Genomic DNA, 17,325 nt, shown 5'->3' on the forward strand with positions numbered 1-17,325 from the left:
GTGTGTGTGTGTTCCGCGAAGGATGATGTCCTGCAGGTGGAACTACGGTGAGCACTTGCCTTTCATCGGGTGCGGAACAGAACCGGGTTCACGCGACACACGCTATGGCACACGCGTCCACTTTGGCTTACCGTTGCTCTGCACGGAATGAACCTGGCAACAAAGATTACTTGCACTAGCCCGAGTCCATTGAAGGCTAGCCGGCTAGCTGTGGTTTAAACTGATTCGCAGCAAATCCCTTCTTTTTGAACTAGGAACCAACGCAATCTGGACGGACCGGATCCCGAACGAAAGCACGAGGGTAACGGGGTAATTAAAAACGTGGTAAAAACAAACGCACTTTTGAAAAATGTGAGGAAGGAAAACAGAAAGCACGGTGCTTTATTTGTTCCCCGGGGGCTTAATGTATGATGCTTGCACTTGTATATTTCGTTCTAATAAGAAAAATCGATCTCAGCCGCGAGAGAGGACCTTTGGGGCGAGTCTTTCCGAACGCACGAAACGCACACAACAAAAGGACGGACCTTTGGGCAGCCTGCTTTTGACAGTTCGAGATTTGCTTCCCGCCTGGTTCTTCCACTATTCCGCAATGTTCCCCTCACGTACTTTTCGCAACTGAGCAACGTCCCAACAAACAAGTGTCACAAATCTCTTATTGGGATCTACGGACACACGTTTGAAAACATTATTCGTTTGTCTTCAATGTAGCTTTCTACCATCCAAGAGGCGACTGCATTTGAATAGACCTTGAAAATTTGAAAAAAATTAGCTTACATATAATCCATATAAACTATTAAATATCCGATTTCTTTGATTTTTATTTATTTATACACAGTTATTTAAATTTAAACAAAGCAATATAATGGGTTACACTTTTTTTTTTTCAAAATATCTAGTTTAGTGTAAGTGCTTCACAATATCCTTGATTATCATCACATTAGCAAACAAAATTTCGTGTAAGCAATTCAATTCACTCTAAAAGAGTTATTTATGTTTATGAAATGAGAAGATATTAACAGGTTTCTGTACGAATTGGAAATTTTTTTTCTTTTAAAACCCTATCATATTAGATATTCTGTTTTAAATAGTTTTAACACCGCCTTTGCAGGGCTGTTGCAAACGGCACGTGGGGGGCTTTCATAAAATGTGACAGTTTCCAGACTGTTTTGCGAAATATCTGTCGTCAATGAGAGCATACAAAATGTCACAAGAAAATCAAAACAAATACACAGCTCTACTACTTATTCGATCACTAAATTATTGACCATGTAATCGTTTAGTGATAATTAGTCCTAAGAATCTTGAAGCGTGCTCTATCATGGATGCTGAATGCTTTCTCTAGTCAAAGGTTCAAAATACAGAGTGTGTAGTTTGCCATACAGGTGTTGTTTTTTGTTTTGTTTTAAGAAAACGAATTTTAGTGGCTAGGAAAAATGGACGAACAAGGTCCAAGCAGAAGAAATCCATTCACCGTAACGGGCCAACATGGTGACGATCGTCCAGACGCAGGAGAAGACTCCGAAGGCCATGAGAACGAAGTAGAAATGCTGGGTGAGGAGTTGCCATCGGCGATGACGGAATCGTACAGCGAAATCGCGTACACGCACAACCTCTTCCCGGGTGCGGCAGCTGAAGAGACAGATGGTGGCACCAGCAACGGCAACCAGCCAGACGGATCGTCCTCATCTTCCTCTTCGTCACAAACGAGAAAACGACCCGATTCTTTAGTGTGCGATGGACGCAAAGGTAAGTAGAGAGCACCTATAGTTACACCTACAAGCACCTATAGTTGAATCTTGAGATATTGCAATGAACATCTTCACACCATTGACAGCCTCGTTCCCGTACAATCTTGAGGGCACGGTACGAGTAGACGGTAACATGACACATTTCGTGGCGGAAAACCTGGAGTACAAAATTAAGCTTGCTAGTCCGGTGACGGTGACGCGTAAGGATTCGTGTAATCTTTCCAGCTCGCGCCAGAGCACTCCATCCGCGGCCACCGGTGGGCTTAGTGTAGCACCCGGAACAAGCGGTGCAAGTCTTGCTCTACCCGGAAGCAGTGGCGGTACTTATGGTCGGGGAGCCTTGGGGTATGGAGGTGCGATGGCAGGCCACCATACGACCTCCTCGTCATCCGTCGATCCTAACGTGTTAAATGAAATTGAACGCGAAGCACAGGCACTGGCAGCGTCCGTTGATAATCTGTCGGAAAGCTTATGCAGCGTCCTGCACTCGATCTCCTCGATCACCGCGGATAACGTGGAAATTTACAAAAACTCCGTCACCAAGCTGACGGACTGTATGGACGGAAATATTAAGTGCATGTACACGATAATGGCCAAAGCAGAAGAGATTTCCAAAACGATCAAACCGGCGGAAGCGCTTGCCGTAAGGATGTGAGTATGGTTGCGCAATCATTCTATTGACAATGTATTCACTAATGCACGATGTCGTGCTTTTGTATTACAGACGTGAAATTAAAAGGCTAGTTGACATGCTCGAAAGCAACCTGTGAGTAAGTCGTCCAAACATTCACACGATTTCCGCGAAACTAAACGCAGGAATTAGGACCATTCCGATGGCGATTGCTGACGCTCGTGAGAATATTCCAATGGCTTTAAAAGGTGCAAACAAATGTGTTGAATGTGCACTAGAGATTTATCGTACCGACACGGTCACCATTGCCACGCAACGTAAAAATCCCTCCGTGCTATTATTTTAATCCACCAACCGTTACGCTCGCTTGAGGCGAATAAGTATTTAGTTAGTTTACGTTTAGCCTTTTAGTTATTGAGACCTAGTTGTTGCCCTCTTGTGTGGAAACATATTCCTAACAACTTCGAAAAAGGTAGCGAAACTAGACTTTTCTCCCCCGTAATGCCATGATCAACAGATTGTATGAAAGGAGCTCCGCTCTTAAATTTATTTTTAACTAGATGACGATAAACGAGAAGTAAGCGACAGTTGCATAAATTATTGAATAAATATAACCGATTACCCAAAACATAACAGCACGAGACCAAAAGGGGTGGTAAAAAAGAGACATCTCCGGGAGATAAACCTTACCTTTAATCGACGATGAACGGTGCGATGCGGCCATTAAACATTCGCTCGATTTCTTCCGCAACCGCCAGACAGTGACGGTCCCGATTACGGCTGGCTACGACTTGAATCCCGAGCGGCAATCCGTCCCCGTCCAGTCCAAGCGGAACTTGTGTGGCCGGCACGTGCAATACGTTGAACAGACACCAATAGCTAAAGTTGTACACGTTGACGAAGGCCGCGTAGTGATACGGTGCGGTATGCGTCGTGCTGTGGTAAAACAACACACCATCGTCCCCGAGCAGTTCGGTCAGCTCCTGGTCACAACGGCGCGTCATCTCCTTGATTACATCCTCTTTCTCCTGCGGTAGCAGCGAATCCATGAGCGAATAGATCGACGCCATCGTGTATTCGCTGCGGCCAGTTAGTTTTTTGGCCAGCTCGACCAACGGACTGAGTGGTTTCCCATTGCCCAACAGTGTACCAAAGTTGGCCGGTTCCTGCGTCATCCAGTAACGCCACATGTTGGTGGTTTTCTCCGTACCACTGAGCGTGACCTTCTGCACGCCGCCTGGTACAAGTTTCGAAAAGTGCTGTACAACGCGATCCATCGCCTGCTGCAGTTGCGGCTGCACCGCGCTGCACTTGATGTCACCCGATTCGGGAATGTAGAAGTAACGCAGCTTTCGCACGTCCGTCTGCTCATCTAGACGAAGGGTGGCCGATTTTTCCGGTCCCACCAACACCTTCATCAGCGGAAGCAAATCCGTCGCGTAACGCGTCATTGGTCCAGCTACGACCATTGTCGATGGTTCTCGTCCGGTACGTAGAGAGCACCCCCGGGTGTTGATTACGCCCGTCGTTGGTTTGTGGCCGTACACACCGCAGTAGAAGGCCGGCATCCGGATCGATCCACCGATATCGGTTCCTGCAGGGCACAAGCGAAACGAGTGAGAACTTTGATCTATGTATAAACACGATAAACGGACCTCTCGTACTTACCTAACCCAATTGCCGTTCCGCAGGTGGCTAGAAGGGCTCCCTCGCCACCGCTCGATCCGCCCACCGTACGCCGCACGTCAAATGGGTTGTTTGTCTGGCCGATGATGTTGTTACGCGTTTCTTGCCTGCACAAAAAAAAATATCGCACATCCGGTGAGTAAAAACACGACGCAATCCGCAGCATAACTGGAACTGTAATTATCGCGTTACCATCGGTTGATTTCCGGTATGCTGGTGGTCGCGATGATAATTGCGCCGGCCTCCTTCATCAGCCGCACACACTCGGCGTCGTTGTTTGCCTTAACGCCCCTGCGCGCCGTGATACCGAGCGTGTGTAGTCGGTCCTTGACCGCCGTGCTGTCTTTCGTCGTAAACGGTACGCCGAGGAACGGTTTCGAGGCAAACTCGGCGTCACCGATCGCGCCCTGCGCCAACTGTTCGTCGATGTGCCGCGCCTCATCAAGTGCTTCAATGAACGGACCGTCAAGCACGGCGTTAACGAGCGGGTTGACCTCGTTCAGCCGGTCGATAAAGGCACTGATGACGTCGTAGCAGGACACCTCCCGGGTGCGGATCATCCGGGCTAGCTCGACCGCACTATACGTTACAATCATCCGCTTGCGTTGCAGGGTCGCGCAGCGTTGTCGGCTCGGACCCCAGTACCACTTAAGGCAGATATACAACAGCTTGTCGATCACCAGATGCAGTACGGCGAAAAAGTGCACCAGCAAACGGTTCGCCATGGTTCCTTCGTTTCGATGCCCGATTGCACCTTTACACAGTTATTGGAAAGAAAAATAACTTAAGAAGGTTAACACATAGTCGCCATTCCGTTGACAGAGTGAAAGTTTTAATTTATGCACGCTCTACGGCAAGACCCCGACATTGGAGGTGACGTTTCACTCGCCCAACGGGAAACCTTATCTTAGGGAATATTTTCGTTTACCTGTTGCTTATCGGTGACCACCGAGAGGGCGAGTAAAACGTCCTATCGATCGATCTGGCTGATACGATGAGAAACGTTTTATCAGTTCCGATAGGAAACGGAGCCCTTTGCTACTTTCTCTCGCTCCCGTCGTCGTCGGAGCTTCCTATGCTATTATGACAGTAGACAGTCGTTTCACAGGTTGCTGGATCAACAGGTTGCTGGAGTTGCGCATACACCACCACCACCGGAAAGCGCAGATGACTCGGCAAAGTAGGGGGAAACTTTGCCGTTGGATTGAAGTTAGTAATTTTAATGAATTTTGTGTTTCCGAATCGTCGCCTATTTGACGGTAGTGTCAGTTGGAGGCGCTTCCGTCACGGATGTAAACAAACACTATTGGTTAATTTTTTACTTAAAACTATTTGATCTAGATCAATTATCCAGCTGCACATGCTATTCGCACGTTGGATGAGTAAATGCATCTCCAAAATAGTTTTCAGTGATATTTGCCTTCCATTATATACCTTCCATTTCAAGCAATGGCTTAAAATATAAACGAAAGTACTCTATCGACAATATCCTTGCAAAGTTCTTTCATAAAATAGTTTCACACAAACAAAACTCAAACGAATGATGTGCTATATGACATGAGTTCAACTTAATACAATAGTTTTTTTTAATTTCATATAACTAAGCACAGTATATCTTAGGCACGTCGTTCAAATAAATAATAATTGCTATGTGTTTAATCTTCGGTAAGTAAAGTAACTCGGAGGTGGCATTGCGAAAGAAAAAAATTAAATTTTGGCAAGCCACAGGTCGATGCCACTATTTGAATAATACTATCTGGATTGCTATGGCTCATTTTTAGCAAATGATTGCACGTTTGGATCACTTCAGAGCATCGCGAAACTAGGCTCCTTCGCCCTCACACGTAGTATACGAAGGTCCAGTAGAAAATGTTGAAGATCACGAAAGCGATCGGGAAAACAAAACGGGACCGCTTGTCGATCCAGATGGCCACCTCCTGCGGTGTCATCGTCGTCCAGCCATTCCCATTGGCGTTGTTACCATCCGCCGGGGTATCGATCTGGATTGCGATGTTTCCATTGTGCTGGCTATCCGCCGGAGGCCGATCGGCGTCCGTCGTCGTGATAATAGGCAGTGTGGCGCTACTGGGGCTTTTCTGGGGGAAAGACTGCAACACAAGGGAAGGGATGATTAGGTACGTCCTATATGATTTACGGAGATAGCGAAGATATGCTTACATGTACGGTAAGGTAGTTGTTGAACGAATTAGCCGATACAGTCGTAGTCGAGTCGGCAAGCGAAGTGCACGAATGCGACTTGTGGAGACCGCTCATATCTTTACGGGCTGGTCGGGGAGTAATGGCCTGCTTCAACACGTGCTTGCTGTTGACCTTTTTAACCTCGACATTGCGCTTCCGGCGCCAGATCGTATTTACAAACGCGAACTCTACCAGGCTGCCGAAGATGAACCCCGTGCAGCCAAGGAACCAAATCTCCGATGCCTTGATGTAGCTTACTTTTGGCAACGTCTTGCCTTGGGCAGAAGCAAGTGTAATAAACGTAAGCATGGTGCTGGTGCCGAGCGTGATGCGGGGTGCAGACTGGTCTGCCTGCAACCAAAATGTCACCCACGAGATGGCGACCAACATGATGGACGGGATGAAGTAGTCCATCATGTAGAAACCCATTTCGCGCGCCAGATGAACGGTGAAGCTCAACGAACTGTAGTTACCGGCTGGAGGGAAGAAATTGAACGGTTAGGTTTTTGAAAATTTGAAATTTTTACGACGTCCAACTTACCGAATGCACCGTGTCGTAGATCGCTCAGGTCCGCGTTGATGATCGACTCGTTGGTGAACATCTCCAGCAGGACATATTCGGTCAGGTGGAGCTCCGGCGCCAAGGTCACGGGGGATCTGTGCTCCCAACGCAATTCCAAGTCCTCTAAGTTGTACATCCCTGGCGGAATAAGGTTCAAGCAATCATTAATTTCAATAGTTCCTGTGCAGTTGCTCTGGATTCAACTACTTACAGCTTTCAAGCATAGTCGAGCAGTGCTGTTCATCAAACGGGAACTTCTGTAAGTTCATCCAGCAGTACAGGGTAGCGCTGATGCGCGTTGACACGATAACCGTACCGTCAGGGGATATCGAAGTAAGGATGTCCTTCTCAGCCGTGCCCAAAATGTCAGAACTACGCTCATTAGCCAGGAAAACGTGCGGCACCCACAACAGATCGCGCAGTGACTGCTCGCCCATTATGGGCTTTGTTCGGTTCGGTGCAACTTCCTTGAATACCAATCGTGGATCGACGTAGCGAAACTGAAGCAGGGCATGAATTTTAAATTGCTGGAGAAAGAAGAGTGGAAGAAAGAAGAGAGAGAGAGAGTGGAGAAAGAAGGATCATCAGTGAAGTGGCTACATTTCTAAGGATCCTTTTCGATGGCATACCAAATCGTGGGCTTCTAGATTCTGCATAAAGTAGATGTAGGCGCGGGCGTACACCTTCACAGCTCGGTTGGTGCCATTGACGGATTCTAAAAAAAGAATGTAAATGGTTCGTTAAAAAATAGTTCTCATTCGACGATAATCACAGGGCATCTAAGACTTACCTCGTTTTGGCCGTTCCAGCCGGTCGTATCGGCAAACATGTGTTAATCTCGTAAGAAGTTGGGTTTGTGAGAGATGATCCGCTCCTTCCAGCGTTGGACAGTCTGATTCTCTAAAATATAAAAGATGTTGCAAATGTTAATCGTCACTTTAAAGCTTAATCAACTATCCAAAAAAGAAAACCCCGCCTAGCAGATAATATGCAGGGCAAAAATATATGACATATGTTCATTTATAAAACCTTTCCACAAAAAGGATGTTAATGGTAGTAATATGAGTTTATATATTATGAAAAATTATAGTAATGTACATGGCAATAACAATTACATCCGGAAGTCTTCTGGCGTGTCTACAAAAGAGACGTTTTGTAATTATAATCATTTACTCTCCACACGGTGGATTATTCCTGCCATCGTCAGATGCGTTTTATAGACCGGGTTGGGCTGCCCAAACGATTCTCAATGGATCCGCGTTCACAAGGCCACAGTGAAGTCGATACAAAAAAAAACAATCAAAACATTGCACCGCGAGTGCAAGTGCAATCTGTGCAGTCTCCATTTACACCTGAGAAGCACCACTGCATTCGGATGTAATGGTGTACATTGTACAAGCCAAATCATCATCACCCTGCGGCTTATGAAGGAACAAAAATAGTACCGGCTTCATTGCTCACCACCGGCGTGACCTTCCTCATTTCCTTCGCTAATGGGTTAATAAAGTTGGCCATCGGTCTACAGTGCCACGGGCGAGGACGAGGGTAGCTGAGATGATAAATGGAGTTGTTGGGCGAGGTAACAAAACCAAACAAAACCGATGCTCACCGGCCGATTCCATGAAACGGCTAGAACACGAGATGCTTGAGTGTAGAGAGGCTCCACCGAGCGGGAGATTTGGGTGCGCCTTTCGAAGAGACGATGCGTAATCCATCGTCATTACGTATCTAGGCATGGTATGCTGTGGTTTTGTTTGAGATTATTTTTTTGCCTCCCTAACGATCACAAACAACCAGGTGTTGTTTGGTACGCTAACAGAAGGAAATAATACCACCTAATTTGGCAGTCCAATGTCCTTAAACTTCTGCTCGCTAGCGGTTCGATTTTGCGGGTGAAGGCTGGATGGTGAGATTGCCATAAAATCCACCATAAATGTTAGAGCCTTAAACGGCAGAACGGGATAGATTATTTGAAGGGCACCGAATTTGGATTATATCTTCGTATATTAGTGTCGTGTGTAGCGATGAAATGAAACTGTTATTCCAAATTGAATTGTGAAATAACTTGGGGTTCGTCGCTTGAAATGTTGCGTTGAAGTCTATTGATTTGAAAGCTATTTATTTGGGAGCTGTTTGATTTCGTGATTTTTTTTAGTAGATGTTTTTAATTTTACGAGTCTTGTGACTTACATTCTCGAAGATTTAATCACTACTGTTTATAATAAATTATAGGAAATTGATTATAAATATCCTCTCTCAATTTATTTTTTCTAGACAGTGCACAACGTGTCGTTAACGCACACAAAGTATATAACACATGTCGCTTCCAAAAAGCACCTTGTAGTGCAGGTGAGCCCTCGAACACTTCCTATCCTTCAAACCATACCCAACAGTCTACTGCTACCGCTCTTACGCACCATCGGGCGCACCAATCACAAAGATTTACGATTAGACTCGTCCATGGTTTAATTGCATCATGTGTTGTAATTTGATTTACGAGCGATGCTTGCTACGCATCAGCATGGACGGCCTGCACATTTATGTCACCACACCGTAGTAAAATCCTTCCCTTCACCCAGCCGAGCACGATAAGGACACAATCGTGCCAGGTGAGGTAAAATTTAAATTACTTTGCTTAATCGATCAAACAATAAGCTTAATGACACCGCAGCTTCATTGCACCGTCCGATTGTAATCGCTTTTAAAACAACTCAATTTCAAGGCCTCACGGTGATCTTTGACTGGAATGTTGGGCACGTTGAGGTAGGTAGATTTGTTAGACTTTGGGGCGACTGCAGGCGATGCATTTAATATGCACCGCCGAAGAGTACGTTTCGATAAAGGTGGCAAGGTTCCCGATCGTTAACCGTTTAAGCTGTCATACCAGTGCCGTGGATCTGCTGGCCATGATGCTACAGTTTGGTTCCGTTAAAGTGTTCCCGGGGTGGACATGAACGTGTGTGTACGAAAACGTGCCTGACACGTTTTCATAAATTTGGTCCATTTGTATGCAACGCGAAAGCAAACCCGCCTCGAACGAACGCCCCGATGTAATAGGGAAGTAATTGGAAGCTGTCGATGGCGATTTACTGTTTTCCTTCCTCCCTTCTCTTTATCCTTCTGAGCTGCCCCTCGTCCGTATGTCCTTCCGTCTGTGTCAATGTGCCGTACAGGCAGCAAGCGGTCTTAATAAAGCCATCGACGCTTTGCATGCGTATAATAACTGGCTGCGACATCTAATAGTGCTGCAGTTAGTTAAATAAATAGATTTTTAAGCGTACGTATAAGGGGTCAAAGTTCTATTGATATCTATTTTGTAATCTGATATTTGACGACAATTATTTTCAGACAGTTATATCTATGAGGCATATGAGTAAAATACTATAATCCTTCAATGATAATTGAAATAACATTAATGTATGTTATGAGAATAAAAATACAATAAAATAAATATTTTTCTCAAGCTAATGATTGCCTCTGTTAGGTTTATTAGCTTCGTGTTGTACGGTAGAGCGGTGAACTTAATTATAAATACGCATAAATTCATTCATAAATTTGTGTATTTTTTTTTATTCTTCTTAACACACGGCAACCTTCTAGCAGCTCTCGTTTACCACTGAGTGATTTCAGACAATTAAATGTCTAGGACAGAAGAGCCTGAGAGGGGCTTTGTGTAGGTATCAGGTTCTGCTAATTACCGCTGAAGATATTTGCACTTTACAAGTGCTTTGGAGCGGTTACTCGGGGTCGAAAAAGGACAAACACGAGCGAACACGTGATTTCCCGACCATATGCTCCGAAAGCGCGCTCAAACTATCGATCGCGCGTTCTCTGATCAAGGCCGCTGCTCGGTATTAGAGGGATAATAAAGGCGGAATTTAAGAGCAGATAACAGTCGAAGATCTTTTTCACCGAATGGCTTTTGAAAGGATGATGTTTTTTTAAACTTCATTTCAAGAAGCAACTTTTAACCGTCTCTTCGGGTTGCAGCATCCGCTAGAACCTGTTATTGTTTCGAAGGAAGCAATAAAGTGCTCTTAGCTTCTTGAGACATCGCAAGGGGTTTGGAATGTTCAACGTAAGCCGATTCCCACGGTTGGGCATTCGCATGAGAGGATTTGAATTCAGTGGGAAAAACAGAATTTGCAAATGATATTTTTTGGGCTCGTTTGAACTTTGCCTTTTCGATTGGTTTTTCGTTTGATCATTTTTTCCTTACTTTCCTGGACAGCTGGTTTATTAGCTGAATCCAATATTTCACGAGATATCATTTTTTTATTTACTTTAAATTATTACGATGAGATTAAATTTCACGTATAAAATACGTTGAAAACTACGCTTTCAACATAATTTTCCATGAGTAATAAACACAAAAGTAATGTCGATTTTTCAACTAATTTCGCTGGCGTTTTCCACGTGCTCCATATATTCTCAGGTGTATAATGACTTAAACTGGAACAGCTTCGCAACAGTCACAACGTAATCATGTCCACCATTTCAAGCGTTTCTAAATAATCCGATAGTTGTTAGCGAATATGTTTTTTTTTTCACGAAACCACGTCTTCTTTCCAGCTAAAACTAGAGTTGATGGCCCTAATTGACGGCACGATTTGTCAATTATTTAGCGTCACATGTTACCAAAGCTGACGAAATTAGTAAGAAAATAAATGACTGAATGAAGAACTCACACTCAATTGCACGAAGCAGATCTCTAGGAAGATAATAATTGCTTGGAACAAGAGTCAAAAGTAACGTGATTTTTTTTTCAAACGAGAACGGCATGTAGCGAACGAGAAGAATTCTTTTTCCCAAACGGTTTTTGATATTTTTATCTAGTGTTGAGTGTATCACCAACACTAAATGAAATCTTGTCGAAGATGTTCCGTACTTAATTAAAAAGTAGCAATGATGTCAGTAAGTAGTTGTGTTTTCATAGATTTCCAGTGAACCGAAATGAGATATAAATATACCACGCTGATGATATGTTGAACAGCACAAAAAAAACTACAAAGCAATCATTTATGTTCAAACAGCAACAAAAATTAACAGAAAATGTATTTGAACAGCTGCGCAGTAACTGCAGCCGATCGACAAAATGCGCCCTTTCATTCATGTAGAAGTCGGACAAAATGAAGTAAAACCCAAAACAAGATAAGCGCAGGTGTGTAACATGATCGCGATCGCGATACCTGCACCAGAAAAGCGCAACACCACCGCCTCCTTTGCGTTAATGGAGTTTCTGTGTTCAGTACGGCTCACTGCGATAAAAATCGAACCCAATAATGCACACAATTTAATAGCAATGAGTGCGCGAGTGGAACAACAAAAGAGCATGGAGAGCAAGGAATCTAATGAAAAACTACCCCTAAAGACCCCCACCACAAGGGAACGCGCGTTCCCTTCCGCGCATATTGGCGAGGTTGGTCTTGAAGCCTGGCAAAATGCACCCAACGTCGAGCTGCGGCATTGAACTTGTCATGTCCGCGCGACGTCATCCGGTCGCACGAAGCGGCTTTCGGTCGCCCCCTCCCCCTTTCGTGGTAGGAAGTCATGATGTAGGTGCGTGTGCGTAGAGTGCACCGGTATACGGCTGCACTTGCAACTCGAACCGGTTTCACTTTCCTTCGAGTGGTTTCGCGGCGTTTGCGTTTGCTGAAGAGGGACCCCCGGTTCGTTGATGGAAGCCTGTCCACCTGTGTGAAGTATGTTATCGATCCGCAAAATCACAACATTCTGATAAACTCAAGGTTTCGTGCAGAAAAAACACCATCTTCCGGCTAAGTAATTGCCATTCCGTATCGCATTTGTCAAATTCGCAAGCAAAACGTCATCCAACAGTCACGCACTTAACCTTCTTCGTTTAGTAGCTGTGTGTACTAAAGCATGCTGAATGGCTGCTAACGAGCGACCCTCTTCCACCATTTCACATGGCAGCTTCGGGTGTTCAAATGTAGTGCGTTGCAGGGCACGATTGCAACGCACACAATGCCGCTACCGTTTGGCTAGCTGCACCACTCACGGCGCGTACAGTAGCCGTGTTTCAATAGCGTTTGTTGACATCGACGTCGATTGTTCAGTGTGCCGCCGGTCGACTCGAACCGGCAGTGCTTGCTCAGCACACCTATTGGTCAAGCCAGCAGTCGAAACGCGAGCTCTGGTGGTATTCTGCATCGCAGATAAAACGAGCGCGAAACGTGCCCAGGGGACCGTTTTTGGCGCACTACTAGCGGCAGTGCGCGAAGGCGCCTGCCTTATCGCATGCGCAGAAAAGTGAATCATTTTTTTTGTCGCACCTCCCACGAGAGTGGGATGTGTGCGGTGCCTTGTGTTGGCACTTGCTGCTGTTTACCCGCAGTTGCATCTGTAGCGAGATAAAGAAGCGTTCCCATATCAGTGCCCCTCGCAAGAAACGCAAACTACGCTCGCCGCGATGATCGTCACTGGATGGATGAATGGGCAAAGATGCACAGATTTTGCCCCCGAATCTGGTCTCCGAAGTGTTGGTTTGCATTGCGTAATAGTGGTATTAATCATCATTATTTACTGTTACTCAGGTGAAACATTAATGGTAATTTATTTATCTTGGTATATGATAGGGGTATTAGCACAAACTATGTGTAATCAGATTATTACCGAGGTGCATTTGAATCATCTTCCATTACCAGGATTGAGTAATTAACACAAAGAGTTGTTGGTACTGATGGCCGACTTTACACATCATAGCTTGAGTTCGCGAAAACATCATCTTGCACAGCTAAAGTAAAAATGCACCAAGGAACGACAAAGCTCACGTTTGATGAAAAAAGTCGAGCAGTTTTTCGAGCAATTTGATTTCAAATCCGCTTGAGACTTTTATGCACGTTGTCTTCGAGCAACTACCTTCCAGAGACCTCCGAGAACATAGTCATGTATCTAGATACTAAAAAGCACCACAAAGGATCTGCGCAATCCTTTCATCCCACAATCACGCCCATGTACTCACTTGTCGCTCGATTTAGCGTGAGGTCTGCCATCACCACTGATGTTAACGTGCAGAATGTCCGCCTCAACCGTGGCTGGCGGCAGCAGTAATTTCTGGATCTCTTCCGGTGACATTGTCCTGTTGTCGGACGGTTGGGAACTCGCCGCGTCAGCTGGCCGCGGGCTCGAAGGACTCTCCGTCGTTGGAGCATCTGTTGACGGAACGATTGCCACCGTGCTGGGGGGTTGGTTCAGCTCCACCAGTTCCGTCTCGTTGAGTGGCAAGGGTGACGTCACGGGGAGTGTTGGTATCGGTGCCGTCACCACATCACTGGTCGCATTTTGCGCCCTCACGGCAGGCGACGCGAACGCGTGCAAGCACATCAGAAACACGTACACCGCCGTGGCACCACACGGGGAAGGCATTTCTTCGTTTGTCTCTCTCTCGTACTGGATAGCCGCGAGTTATCGGCAAATGAGCAACCGATAGCGGGTCACACAGAAACGGCCCACCGTTTTCGTTAGCACCGTTCGCTTCTTCTCTGTCTGACCACACGCAAAGGATCCCGGCGGAAGGACACGCCGTTCCAGCGAGAGTTGGGCCGGGATTGGAATCACATCACTCGCTCACACACAACGCCTCGGAATCCTGCGACAACGTTCGAGCTCGTCAACCCGCCCGTGATCGATAACGATCGCGACGAAACGGCACGTACCAAACGCACACTTGCACCCTTGAGAACGTCCACGAGGCCTGGATTCGGTCACCCCCAGGCAGGTGAGTGCGGCTTTGCGCGCAGACGCACTTTAATTACCACAAATCGGGAAGATGATACCAACGACACCAGAAGCCCAAGGGCGAAAGAAAAGCAAACTCCACGCCTCACTCTCGCTTACGCACACACTCGGTCGCTTCACGCTCGTTCGCTGTGTCTGCACGTGATCGTTCTCGTCGATCCGTCGGTTCGCGGAGTCTGTTTCTTACTGGGCGTCCGCGTACTGCGAGCAACTGATTATATCCGAGCGCGCCGTTGCGCTCGTCGTACGCGTGTTTCGACGCTAGGTGCATGTGGCAACGACCACGGAAAGGTCGTGACAAGGTGGCGGGACAGGACGCGAACCCACGCCTTTGCACTGGAGCTGAGATCGAGCGCCGGTGGTTCGGGAGATGTTTGGCGGTTTCTTTGAAGCTTGTCTCGAGAGAGCGGCTCTTAGGCTCTCCGGTGCGTATTCTTGGGAGCCTACATCCTGCGGAGTAGTTGGTGTGGGCGTTGGCTCTTTGTATGGTGTGCAATTTTGGATGGGTTATGTTTTTCCCCAATTTCTTTCATTATTACAAAACTCCAAATGCACTAAACTGGTTCAAAATAGCATTACGTATAGGGTATTGCTGAAATGATGATTTGAAAGGATTGCAAAATATTACTTTATGAGGAAAATAAAACAGTTGAAGCTGTGAATGATTAACAAATACTCCTATCCTGATAGTATCCAAGTAGTACATTTATGAAAATAATGTGTTTTTTTTTTCTTTTAACCGACTTGTTTTGTTAGGTTACTCTTATTGTACTCTTAGACAAAGTTGTTTATTATTATTATGAAAACAAAACCAATCATCAAAGTAAAAATGTAAAAAATACCTTGTTTTAGGCCCTTTGCACTATTTTTAGGCATTATTTTAGATAATTTATTTAAATTTTCCATCCAAAGTTGAAGCAATATTTCGCCTATTGCAACTTCCATAATTCACATTCTCGTTCTTCGGTCTGCATTTTCCTGATGTACAGCTTCAAACGTGTCATATCGTCACCTAAGATAATGTTTTATCGCCATCCCTGGCGCTTTCTGGGGCAGACGGAAATCAAAGAAAATAAAACACTGACACGTTTGTTTGTTTTTTCATTTTCCAATCGAAGTTTATGAATCAAACCCTCTACCAAAGTTCAGTAATATCGATAAGTGTGTTCAATGTCATCCTATTGATCTTTCGATTACTTATGCAGCTAGCTTGCCGCTAATGTGTATTCCAAGTGTACGATCGTAGAAACCAACCGTACCGTTTGGTGTATAATTAAGCCATCAGTATTCGTCGGAAGGAATCCTTCCGCTTGTCGACGTCCTAAGCTACTCGTTATCACGATTTACCACCGAAGGTCCCGTTGTTAGGCAGCGCTGACAAACAGTGAACAATTTTGGGTGAGGAACGCATCATTTTCGGAGCAAAAACCATTCGAGGCCACTCGAAGACCAGTGCCCTGTTAGGTGTTTGTCCCTGGCGCGACAGAACTCTGGCCAACTCGGTGGCCTTTGTTTGGTCACGATTTTCAATTTGCGCTAGAGTACATTGTTGAAAATTGGATTCAATTCGAAAAACAACCACCCGCGGCCTTCCGAAGCTTCTCGTGGGTAGGCTCATTGCCGGAAAAGAAAAATTACTTGTAACAACAACGGGTATGCCAGGCGCGGTATATCAAACCAAGATTTCATGAGCAGATAATTTACATCGGCTGGAATCGCTAAACAAATGTGGTAAAGAAAAAGAGGCCGTCTGGATCAAAGTTGACAAATAACTAGCTTTAGAGTATGTATTTTAATTTTAGTTTATTTAAATTCGTTTAAAAAATAGTATTTGGTATTTTTTGAGTGTATTTTTCCTTCATTAAAGCTGCCATTTTTTTACCATTCTCATGAAAATATTTTAAGGACCTACTGCAGTATAATGATTAGACAGCTGTATGATTCATCCAGCAAGTGGAACGAGTTAATTTTTTTCGCAGTTCAGGAAAACATACAAACATCATAAGCATGGAAGGAATGGAAGGGCAGGCAAACCAAACACAAACATCATTCTTGTAATTCGTCACGTTAGCAACCAGAATCGGAGATCTTCACCGGAACAACGGAAATGAGTTGTACCAACGTTGCACTGAGAAGGTGAGATTGGTTGAAAAGTATCCTTCAGTGCTAGTATATAGTATAATTTTATAAAATACATCTGCTGTTATAGATATGAATTTTATCCCTATCTCATGAATGCTGCCTGTATTGAGTACTTAAAAACGGCAACAAGAACAGTTAAGCTCTGTCAATCGAATTGTATGTAATATCAAGAGTATAGCAAATAGTAATGAAATAAAATTCTTCAACTCAATTTATTATGACAATTATTCTATTAAATAGCTTTCTATATCTCAAAGATTATCTCAGAGAATACGAACGCCAATGTTTCAAAGAACATGTCAATCTTTACTGCTTGTGGCTATTTTTTTATCTTACCCCACAGAAAGCAAGCAAAGACAATTAAGTGGGTACGATATCGCGGTACAAAACAAACGGACCCCAACGCCTGCCCGGAATTGCTCTGCGCCGCGGTTGATGGTGATGTTGTTCCGGTGTTATGATCATGTTTTGATGCACGTAAGAGTTGTTTCAAGTATAGGTGAGCGATCCTTTTGTTTTCCCTCCAAACCCACCCACTCGATGATGACCGGCCGCTCGGGCTATGTAAAACAGAGAAAATCGATTTAAATGGATGATGA

The 17,325-nt window shown here is 45.0% G+C and overlaps 3 protein-coding genes across 3 annotated transcripts; 1 reads left to right on the forward strand and 2 right to left on the reverse strand.

The window, feature by feature from the left end:
• The first annotated feature begins 1,433 nt into the window (after positions 1-1,433).
• On the forward strand, positions 1,434-2,828 carry LOC128723952 (BLOC-1-related complex subunit 6). Its single transcript, XM_053817717.1, has 3 exons — positions 1,434-1,746; positions 1,835-2,399; positions 2,473-2,828. The coding sequence occupies exons 1-3, from the start codon at positions 1,434-1,436 to the stop codon at positions 2,516-2,518; spliced, it is 924 nt and encodes a 307-aa protein (XP_053673692.1). The 3' UTR covers positions 2,519-2,828.
• A 163-nt stretch (positions 2,829-2,991) lies between these two features.
• Positions 2,992-4,790, reverse strand: LOC128723634 (fatty-acid amide hydrolase 2). Its single transcript, XM_053817395.1, has 3 exons — positions 4,258-4,790; positions 4,048-4,172; positions 2,992-3,973 (listed from the first exon to the last, which is right to left on the reverse strand). Exons 1-3 carry the CDS (start codon positions 4,788-4,790, stop codon positions 3,072-3,074), a joined length of 1,560 nt encoding a protein of 519 aa, XP_053673370.1. The 3' UTR covers positions 2,992-3,071.
• Positions 4,791-5,675: 885 nt separating this feature from the next.
• LOC128722854 (pH-sensitive chloride channel 2) lies at positions 5,676-14,212 on the reverse strand. Its single transcript, XM_053816537.1, has 7 exons — positions 13,809-14,212; positions 7,617-7,726; positions 7,456-7,541; positions 7,038-7,353; positions 6,806-6,964; positions 6,244-6,740; positions 5,676-6,173 (listed from the first exon to the last, which is right to left on the reverse strand). The coding sequence occupies exons 1-7, from the start codon at positions 14,210-14,212 to the stop codon at positions 5,904-5,906; spliced, it is 1,842 nt and encodes a 613-aa protein (XP_053672512.1). The 3' UTR covers positions 5,676-5,903.
• Positions 14,213-17,325: the final 3,113 nt, after the last annotated feature.

The sequence above is a fragment of the Anopheles nili genome, chromosome 3, assembly GCF_943737925.1.
Source record: "Anopheles nili chromosome 3, idAnoNiliSN_F5_01, whole genome shotgun sequence".
In the NCBI taxonomy this organism is placed as follows: domain Eukaryota; kingdom Metazoa; phylum Arthropoda; class Insecta; order Diptera; family Culicidae; genus Anopheles; species Anopheles nili.

Bases quoted from the DNA above. Each gene is read 5' to 3' on its own strand.
- LOC128723952 (XM_053817717.1), top strand. From the start codon at position 1,434: ATGGACGAACAAGGTCCAAGCAGAAGAAATCCATTCACCGTAACGGGC. The intron at 1,747-1,834 runs GTAAGTAGAGAG...CACCATTGACAG, and splicing joins AGTGTGCGATGGACGCAAAG to CCTCGTTCCCGTACAATCTT. The intron at 2,400-2,472 runs GTGAGTATGGTT...TTTGTATTACAG, and splicing joins GAAGCGCTTGCCGTAAGGAT to ACGTGAAATTAAAAGGCTAG.
- LOC128723634 (XM_053817395.1), bottom strand. From the start codon at position 4,790: ATGGCGAACCGTTTGCTGGTGCACTTTTTCGCCGTACTGCATCTGGTG. The intron at 4,173-4,257 runs GTAACGCGATAA...TTTTTTGTGCAG, and splicing joins ATACCGGAAATCAACCGATG to GCAAGAAACGCGTAACAACA. The intron at 3,974-4,047 runs GTAAGTACGAGA...TGTGCCCTGCAG, and splicing joins CGGAACGGCAATTGGGTTAG to GAACCGATATCGGTGGATCG.
- LOC128722854 (XM_053816537.1), bottom strand. From the start codon at position 14,212: ATGCCTTCCCCGTGTGGTGCCACGGCGGTGTACGTGTTTCTGATGTGC. The intron at 7,354-7,455 runs GTATGCCATCGA...TTCTTTCTCCAG, and splicing joins ATCTAGAAGCCCACGATTTG to CAATTTAAAATTCATGCCCT. The intron at 6,741-6,805 runs GTAAGTTGGACG...TCTTCCCTCCAG, and splicing joins TCTACGACACGGTGCATTCG to CCGGTAACTACAGTTCGTTG.